The sequence below is a fragment of the Chenopodium album genome, chromosome 15 (assembly GCF_948465745.1).
Source record: "Chenopodium album chromosome 15, dcCheAlbu1.1, whole genome shotgun sequence".
Taxonomy (NCBI): Eukaryota; Viridiplantae; Streptophyta; class Magnoliopsida; order Caryophyllales; family Amaranthaceae; genus Chenopodium; species Chenopodium album.
Genome location: NC_137848.1, coordinates 41777929 through 41788437, shown reverse-complemented (window position 1 = coordinate 41788437; position 10509 = coordinate 41777929). Strand labels below are relative to the sequence as shown.

The window sequence follows — 10509 nt, the reverse complement described above, 5'->3', positions numbered from 1 at the left end:
AATTTCTAAATCCCCACCTTGAAACCACCCTTAACCCTAAAACGCGAGTCTGGGCTGGTTTCAGGTGGAGAGTTAGGGTTGTGGGAGGCGGCTCGTAGTGGGGGAGGGGAGGTTTTCGAGGTATTTTTGGTGGGAAAAGCCTTTGCGACGGCGGGCAAGGCAAGACCAGGTGCTCCAATCTGACCTAGCTGGCGAGCGATCCCAGTTTGCGGCAATGAAGAAGACCAACAATGGAGGATTGGAGGGGAAGGGGGAGAGGGTGGCTGGTAAAGTGTTTTATTTTTTTTGAAAGTTAACCTTGGTTTACAATATAGTTATTTTTAACAGAATTCAAACGGAAAAACATTATTAAGGTTATGGTTGAGAAAATTTAAAAGTATATGGCTACCAAATATAATTGAAAAAAAAAGTTGATTATCAGTAGAAATAAGCAAAAATAAAGGGCTACTATTAAGAATTCCAAAAAAAAAAAAATTGAACATTGAAAGTTCAAAATTGGGAATTAGCAACTTTGTTCAGATCACAATGTTTTTTTTTTCTTCAATTTAGAAGGGAGCGCAGAGTCTGGCGCATTCAATTCAAACACACTCCACGTACATTTCTCTCTCTATTTATTACTTCTTCCTCGAATTTCGTTCATTACATGAATGAATGAAGTTTTACATCAATTTCTAAAATACCCCTTTTCATCTTCACCTTCTCTCTCATTCAAGATCCTCTCTTTCGCATTACCAGAGTTTTAATTCGGTAAATTTTTGACTTTTCTTTGTATTGTTATACACTTTGTTAATACTTTCTGTAATTGGAAATTTATGTATCTTTTATTTGATTTTATGATGATGGTTTGGTTTATTTGCATATATTTTAGTTGTAGCTAGTGTATTTTTGTCTTTGAAATGTTTTATTCTTTGGATTCATAGGCTTAATTTGTATGATTATCGATTGATTTTAATGGCTTTCTTTAGAATTCATTTATGGGTATTGATTAGATTTTTGTTATTTTTAAAGAATTTGAATGTAATTGAAACAGGTGATTTATTTGTTTCTTATTGATTGTTAAAAAAAATCTTTATATTTTGGGTTTTAGAAGGATTATTGTAATAACGAATTATTTGTGAAAACCCGTTATGGTATTCTTGTGGCCTGCATTGCTATGTACTCAGCTCCTCACCCAGTTTAGTTTATCTGGGTATCTAGACCCAAGTTGTCTCTAACCGGCACTGGAATCGGTGAGCCACTGTCACAAAGAGAGGGGGGGGGGGGGGGAATTTGTCATTTGTGCATTGTTTTATATCTAATGATTTGTTGCAAAGAGGGGCTTTGGTTTTGGCCTTTAGTTCACGAACTTGATTAATGTTGATTGTAGTATTTTTGAATTCTACAACAAATTTGAATGTTTGTGCAATGTTGTAAACTCTAGTTGTTTTTAAGAGCTCCTTCTTCTTGAATCCGAAAGTGAAAATGTTAGGGCCGTAGGTCTTTTTTTGTATGAAGTATATTTTTGCAGTCTGTTTAATACGTTGGTCTTAACTAATGAGTGAAGGAAGTGAATAATGTGAGTTTTGGGAGTCTTACATGATATTCCCACAATGGTTATTAGCATTTGTGTTATTGTGATTCATCTCCAACTTCTGCCATAAAAAACTTCTTGATTTTATGTCAACATTTTAATCACATTTTATCTCTTGTTCTTGTTTTAGGAGCTTTGATAATGAGTTTCTATTGTTATGTAATGATGTGACGGGTATATTTTATGTCTAACCATGGATAAACTGTTGAATACTGACAGGGAATAGCTGATTTTTTTTCATGTCTACTGTGGGCAACTCGACAAATATTTTCTGGCATGAATGTGCTGTCGGAAATATTGATAGGCAAAAGTTACTTAATCAGAAGGGATGTGTTGTCTGGATAACTGGTCTCAGTGGATCAGGTTTTTTTCTTGTGCTTGCGTCCTTTCATTCTGGTTAATTTTGTGGCACATATTTGGTGCCTTGAATTGCCTTAGTGCCTTCTTTTTGCACATTCAACATTGCAGTCTTAAGCTTTGATTGCTAAGGAATTGTTCTATCAATAGTATTAGGTAAGCCTAGATAGATTTATTGGTGCTTGATTCTAATATGATCAATCATTGGTTTACTAGTTTTTTCTGTATCTTTTTATAACATTCCATTTAAGTTATATTCTTTTTACTTAAAATGAGGTGATTTGGTATGAATTTTAAGGCCAATTATGGACTCTATGGTATGGCAACTCTGAATGTTTCTGGTCCAGATTGAGCTTAAAATTCACACCAAATCACTGTATTTGGTAATCACACCAGATTGAGCTATAATGGTAAATTGTTAATGACTTCTCTGAAATAAGAAGATTTTTTGTGACCTGTTGTTTCCTTGTTTGGTTTGTCTGGTGTGACTTGATCTGATTTGAACAAGAATAGGAGAAGTTTTTGAAACAAGGAAAACATAATAGCCTTCCCATTTTCTCTTTACCTAGAAAGGTGTTATAGTTAAAATTTTGTAAGATCCAGTCTAGTTTGATATGAATCTTTCTGATATGGACTGGTGATCTGGTCTTACTTGAACTTTCACCTTATTTTTTGCTTTTATCAAAAAAAAAAAAAAAGAAAAAATTACATATGGGATCTTTTTAAATGAGTTGCAATGTGTATTTTTTACATAACAATGTTTATATTTTCTTATAAATACGCAATTAAAGTGGTTAATGTCTTAATGACAACGAGTTTTCAAAAATACAAGCTGGGTCTTTATGATTCTGTGTAGTTCCTTTTGGTTTAGTCTGATATGATCTAACTAGAACAAGAAAAAGAAACAAGTCGACAAGTTTAATAAAGGAGCACAGATCATAGAATTGACTAGCTTCCTTCAATCTAATTTCAAAAAGCTGTTACAGTCCTCTAAAATTCTAATATAATGACTCAGCTTGTGGAAGAGACAATAGCTACCGTTCCTATTTGGAGTTTCTACTTACTCCATGTATCTATAAAGAGGGAAGTTTTGTAGCAAATGATATTATCTGCTATTCTTGTATGAGGGCAGGAAAAAGCACGCTAGCTTGCTCATTGGGTAGAGAGTTGCATTCCAGAGGGAAGCTATCTTATGTTCTTGATGGAGACAATCTTAGGCATGGTTTGAACAAGAATCTCGGCTTTTCCGCTGAGGACCGTACTGAAAACATACGTAGGGTTGGTAAGTCTTTTATCTATTAGACGTCTTGTCAAATTATTCATGTTTCACTCTAGAGTTGGTTCATTTTTTATTCATAATAAGCAGTTGAATCAAATGATAGTTGTCTCTATGGCTGAACCATTTTACTGATTCTTGAGATTATGTTGCTGGTAAAAAAGGTTGTGGGAAACTGGAAACAAGTTAAGACTAAAGAAATGGACAGAGGATAATGGCAGGCTGCAGGAGGACTCAAATTCCTTGAAAACTAAATAGAATATCAATAGTCATTGCTTTTGCCTCTTGATGTTTTTCCACTAAATATTTCCTTCAAATCATCTCCAACAAAATTTTCTATTTATGTCAAACTTTTAGACGTTATGGTACACTTTGACGTTCTTCCCATCAAAAGGTATAGCATTGGAGAAATGAGTCATTATTGATACCACATATTTTGGACTTAGACTTTGATCCATGTGAACCTATTCTACATAATCTGTAAGTAGGATGGTTTTTCTGACCATAATTGCTTCTGATTCTGAGTTAATCTTGCAGGGGAGGTGGGGAAGCTATTTGCAGATGCTGGCTTGATTTGTATAGCGAGTCTGATATCTCCCTACAGAAAAGATCGTGATGCTTGTCGTGCAATGTTGCCAGTTGGAAGTTTCATTGAGGCAAAGATTCCGTGACTATCTACTTGTCGTGCAATGCTTGTCTCATTATGATCTGCTAACATGTTTATTTATCTTTAGGTTTTTATGAACATGCCCTTGGAAGTTTGTGAAGAAAGAGATGTCAAAGGCCTGTATAAACTTGCACGTGCTGGAAAGATCAAAGGTTATCATTTCTATTATTTTTCTAGTTATTTTTATGAATCACACTTGAAATAGAAATGTTTTTGTGCTGTATGTTCGTACCACAATTGGAGTTTCAAGGCCTCCATTTTTAACTGAATAGTGCGTGAATTGCAGGTTTTACTGGAATAGATGATCCTTATGAGCCACCATTGAACTTCTGAGGTATGTCCTAATTGCACCAATTATTTTCCATTGAACTAAGTTCAATTTGTTGCCATTCTAGCTTGCTTTAAGATCTGAGTTTTGGTCTCCTAAGTATCACCTGAAATCTGTGCTTCAATGAATGATTCTATACTTGTAGTCATGTGGTCTTTATTCTTGACAGATAGAATTGACATTGGCGGATGGCATCTGCCCTTCCCCAATTGATATGGCTGGGCAAGTAGCATCATATTTAGGGGATAAGGGCTTCTTGCATTATGATTGATCAACTTTACTCTGGAACTTTTTCGCTTACGTTCAACCACATGCTCTCTGAACCTGGACTATCATTGCTTCTGCAATGAGGCCTTGTTCACAAGGACAATTCAAGTGTAATTGTGATGTTGAATTCAACCGAAATGCTTCCATTGGTTTTTTTATGGTCAAAGATATGAAGATTGTATCTTTGTTGTATAGAATCTGCAGGCGACTCTTATTCTTCCTGTTTAAAAGGTGAAATGTATGTTTTGAATATTTGCTGCTAGGAATTCTTGACTCCTAGCTTGTTCAAGCTGTAGTGAAATTTATATGAGTTTCTGGTTTCATTTAAAATTTTAGAATCCGTCCCATATTCTGTTGTATTCCAAGAGTTTCAGAATATCAAATTTTCATTTTTTACACAGATACATAATTAAACATATTAAAGATCGTGTAAAAGTTAAATTAGTAGAACAAAAAGAAACAAAGTAACATACTTGGGTTTTGTGCTAAAATTTGTGAACTTTAACCTTTTGTTCCCCCTATTATTATGTACCTGTTACTTCTGCAAGCATATTACTGTCCATGCAGTCTTCATACTCAACTATGGTATAACAAAGATAGGCTCATACTGCATATCTTTTGAATGAATTCTGCAATCTGGTAATACAAACTTGGTTCGAAGATTAAAAGATATATATGCTGGATATTCCATATAAATTAAGTGATCCATCGTAATTAGGTTATCATGTAATGGCCATATCCGATGGTAGCGTTTGAGGTAGTGGTTAGTGTTTTGACCAAGTGTAGTTTACTACCAATCTCGTATAGATAAAAGAATAGTTGTTTGAAAGTGGAAAACATTAAAAATAATGAAATCTAAATTTTCTTCCCTACGCCTAGCATCGCTTTTCTCTCCTCCCATCCATCTCAGTACTACTCCCATATATCGCTTCCTCTGAAATTTCTCTTGAATATGTTTTTCATGTTCAATCAGTTTATTGGAAGTTTTCAGTTCAAATTAATGGAGCCTAGTATGAAAACTAAAAAGGAAGGAGAGATCATGCATGATGACAAGATTTTGTACAGTTTATAGTGCTTTTGATTACTGTTTAAAAATACAACTTGATTAGTTTAGTCTACATATGACAATGTCATGCTTACATATAAGTATGTTAATGAAAAGCAAGTTATCATGTCATCAAATTCCTTAATGATTAACATTAAGAATAACAAAATATTGATGACATTTTACAAAAGATACGTTTAAGAATCAAAACCAAACATAAGCCTTCAAAGGAAGAATGTATGAATTGTGCCTATTGTGGTTGGTAGGGCCATTTGGGAACAAGATATGTGTAATCAGAAATATTGGTTTCTTTTATGCTTCTTTTGATTTCTTAGACTTATCGATTAAGTTATATGGATGACGATGGGATGAGAATCATGAGATAAGTAATACGAGTAAATCATTCAATGCTTGTCAATTTGGCTTAGTATGGTAGAACAATCAATAATAATCGTATTAATCTTCGAGTCCTTAGTTTAAATTTTCTAAAGATACAAGTTCTAGCCCTCTAGTGATTGTAGTGACATTCAGGGTGCGACCTCCACCTATGATGTCAATTAGGAATGAGACAATGGCTCTAGCTTCCGTGGCTAGCTCGGCTGCTAGGCAAAATTGCAGTGTGGGATGTGATTATACTTAGTTGCTCGATTTTGCATTTTTGCCCTTAAGAGTGACAGGCAGGGATGATTGGATGTTCTGTAATATGTGCGCCATATAACGTACAGAATACATGTAAGTAGATTCTGAATGCTTCCAATGAGCTGCTGAGGCAAAGAATCACTGAGTCAAAATTGCAGCTGCTTTTTTGCTGATGAATGCATCACTAACCAAAACTTGAATACCCTTTATCAGAGTGCTCATTGAAGAGGATGTCATTTAGCTGCTTAAAAGGTTTAGTATAAGATATGAGTGGAAGACCCTTTAGTGATTACTTATTGATCATGTTTCTGCTACTCGATCTGGCTGCGTATGAACAGCGTACAGCAGCAGGGATCGAGGATGAAATGACAGCCTTAGGGAGTACAACAGCCTCAAGGACAGCATCAACAACTTTCATCCTGGCCTGTCTAGCAGCTGCAGTAGAAGATCATGACTAGTTCGTAATAGCAATAATCCTAAGGAAACCGAGGTTTTTTTTTACTCGTAAATAATACAGAATAGGTCATATACAGCCAAAGAAAGCTCTTCAGGCGTTCGTTTGAACTTTTTATTCGATCGTCGCATTAAATAGGTCATATTAGGGGGTCATTTTTTTACTCGTAAAAATGAAGATATTATTTAAGTCTTACAAATAATATCCTTTTGTTGCTCATAATAAGAAACAGTGGCTGTATATGAAAATAAAGTAAGATAAATAGATAATTGAAGCAAGTAAGCAACTACTCTATATGAAACATTAGTTGATTTAACAAACGTCCAAATTGGCCAAAATATACCATCTCATCTATTGGGACTTAGGGAGTGACTTAAAGTTAAGCCTATTGTGACTTAAATAGAGTATAGAAATATGCTATCTTTACTCTTTAGTGGATCAATGATGCTTAACCATGTCGCACCTCAAAGGGCAAAGGCTGCATGGTTTATATTATAATTGGACAAACAAGTAGATATGACCTAAATCATGAATACGTTATAGGTTATTTTGGGAAGGGGCCGGGATAACTCTAAAAATATATTTATACTGTGTTTATCTTCCAAAGGCTAATGACCCACAAGAATGACCTAAGGGTTCATTTGTTATGCTTAGAATATATTTTGTATAATTGTAAAAATAGTTTTCTTCGGTTTGTTTCGATTAGACGAAAGAGGAAGAGGATCGAAAGATGTAAGTGTACGGGAGAAACAATAGCAAAGTCGGGATTTTAAAGATGGGGTTTCGAGGGATTAAGGATTGTAAACTACTTCATTCAAATATATATATTTTTTCAAAAGAAAAAAAACATTATTATTGTTTTTATTTTTAATGAGATATCGGTCGACACCTCATACACCTTAAATCCTTAATGGATATCTCACTAGTAGGAGGAGAAAGATGTGGCATATGGCATCGGGTTTCCCTTGATTTCTTTCACTTTAAAAAAATAAAATGTTTCTGGACTTTACAAATCAAAGCATAGAAAATGAAAATGCAAAAAAAAAAAAAAAAAGCACTTATAAATGTTTTTCTATTGATAACAAATAGAGCCTAATTGTTCGGAGGTGTCATATCATCATATGAGTTAGGCTTTATTTAACTTTGTGTTTGTAGGAATGCAGGTTACGTATGAAATAGTGTGTTCTTCAAGTGAACGGTTCTCTTACTAATACGAGTATAATTAAAGACCTTTCAAGCAAAAATGGGTGACTCACTTAACCACTTTCACTATATGGATGTTTGTGCTTGGTTGTTTTCAATGAACAAGGTTGACCCACTTTCTCATATAAGTCACAAGTCATTAGCTAACTCCGTAAAGTTTAGCATTATCAACATGTATAAATAATTGAATTTATGAGGCGTTTCACATTTAAGAATGAAAATTTTGGAAATAAAGAGGTTGGAATAAAGAATGGGAATATATTGTTGAGAATTTATAAAAGAATTTTGCTAGGGAATGCCTTCAAGGCGTTAGATAACTCTTTAAAATAGTTCCTAAAGTGTTATTTATTTTAAAATACATGTCAAAATCACGCATTAATCGGTGTAATTAATGTATTTTAAGTTAATAATTATATTTTTAGTTATCTTATCAAATACTCTCGGGGAGTTTGTTAGCTTTTGCCTATATAAAAATAGTATCAATGCATTATTTGATTGTAAATGGTAGTACTAATATGAACGGAGTATAAAATATCTTATAAATTTTAGGAAAAATTCATTTTAATAATCTCAGATTTGCCCAATTTATATATAATAATCTCATCTATTGATTATTCTATAATAATAACAACTTTAATGTGTGTTTTCTTCAAACTATCCCAAACGGGTCAACATAATTCAACAACCTTTTATTCTAGATTGCTTGACACGTGTCAACACATGATTGGTCCAAAATAATTAAAAAAAGAAAAAAAAATCACAAAATTTAAATCACAAGATTTTTAGTCGCCTCGCGGGCGGCATGGGCACGACACGATAGCGGCCCGGCACAAGGAACAAGGGGTGGGCCGTAGGCCGTGCCGTGAACAAAAAAAATTAATTGGTGAGTCCTACACCCTAGTGTAGGTAGTGGTACCTACACGGCTACACCCCTATCTAAACGACGCTGTTTAATTTGCTTTCCCCCATCCCACTAACACGCAGTAACTTTCCACTAACCGTAGTAAATTGAGGTAAATGCTTCTCTCCCACACACACACACACACACACACACACACACACACACACACACACACACACACACACATATATATATATTAAATAAAAATAAATAAATAAATAAAAACCATTTCGAATCATTTTCTTTGTCTACAACATTCATTTCTCTAAAGTTTCTCTCTCATCAAAACCTAGAAATCCGAATCAGAATTTGCTTCAAACTACTCAAAATTGCTTCAAACTACTGCAAAACTGCTTCAAAATAGTAAAAATGCCAGACATTCACAAAGAAATTAAACAATCGCTACAGCATTCTGAAGAGTAGAAAAAATTAAAAAAATAAATAAATAAGCAGCGAACAAAAGTCTCAAGTTATAGATCCAGAACTTTTAAAAGATATTATAACGTCTTATGGTACAGATGTTAACATTTCTACAATTTCGAGGTAATATATGAACATATACTCAATTATAAATGTTCATTTGTTTACTTGAGTTTATATCTGACTTTATATGCCAAAATAAAAAATGTTCATTTGTATGATACGTTATGCACATTTATGTAATGCATAAATATTCATTCATTTGAGTAAGCAAATATGTTTATATGTCTAAATTATCCTTTGAAATCTTTGATCATATATGATACTCATAATGTTCATTTATAGATATAGTCATGATCATATATTTATATTTGTTCATTTGAGTATACATAGAGACTTAAATAACAAATGTACATTTCTTTGAAACATCACGCACATATATAAATATGATAATAATCATTTCAGTTGTATGCATTCAAACTAATACCCTATAATTAATCTATATTGTAGTGATGTACCATCTAAAGTGAAACACTTGCTTCAATTTAGAGATGAAAAATTTGAAACATTAACTCTAAAGAAGGTTATAGGAAAAAATGAATTGGGTTGTAGTTATCAAAGAAAAATGATGGTGAGTAAACATGTTCATTTATGCTTAGTAAATTGATCAATTATATTTTATTATTTGTTATTATTTGTTCATGTCTTCTTCACAGTACCAACTTCTAAACATTTTTTACTTTTGTTTTTATCAGTTAAAAGGATTGGCAGAATACATGAAACACCTTGGATATGAAGATGCATATTGAATTGAAGACTATGCTGTTGTTTTGGAGAAGATGAAATAGCGTAACAACGCTGATTACACAAACCGCAGAGTATACATTATGAAGCATATGAAAACCTTCACTGCTGATCCTAATGAGAGTTGGATTTGTGATTTGAAACCAAACAATGTAAGTGTGATAAATGTTCAATAATGTAAATTATATTGTTCATTTATAAAACATTGCATAATAATTAACAATTGTTAATTCATTTTATTCAACAGATGGACCAAATTAGGAAGCTAAGGATTTAATATATAGCAGATTCGATGCTATTTGAAGAAAACACTGAATCTAGGTCAAATAGAAGAAAAGCAAGAAAGTTTGCAAAGGAGTAGTGTCATATGTTCATTTACGACTGCATATATGTTCATATCCGATATATAGACTTAAAGATGTTGTTTTCTTTTGAGGAAAATAGACTTATGGATTTTATTTGTTAAAAAATTATTTTAATTGATATTTCATTTTAATCTTTGAATGAAAAAAAAAAAAAAAATTTTAGGTTTTATAAATTGGTTGTTGGTTCTTTACTTTTTTTCATTTTCAAATTAC

At 33.0% G+C, this 10509-nt stretch overlaps 1 protein-coding gene across 1 annotated transcript; it reads left to right on the top strand.

Annotated features, from left to right (window-relative positions):
* Nucleotides 1–417: 417 nt before the first annotated feature.
* On the top strand, nt 418–4795 carry LOC145582251 (adenylyl-sulfate kinase 3-like). The gene is made up of 7 exons (XM_081639255.1): nt 418–747; nt 1790–1933; nt 3060–3209; nt 3741–3859; nt 3938–4022; nt 4157–4204; nt 4368–4795. Exons 2-6 carry the CDS (start codon nt 1810–1812, stop codon nt 4201–4203), a joined length of 525 nt encoding a protein of 174 aa, XP_081495381.1. The 5' UTR covers nt 418–747; nt 1790–1809; the 3' UTR covers nt 4204; nt 4368–4795.
* The last annotated feature ends 5714 nt before the right edge of the window (nt 4796–10509 follow it).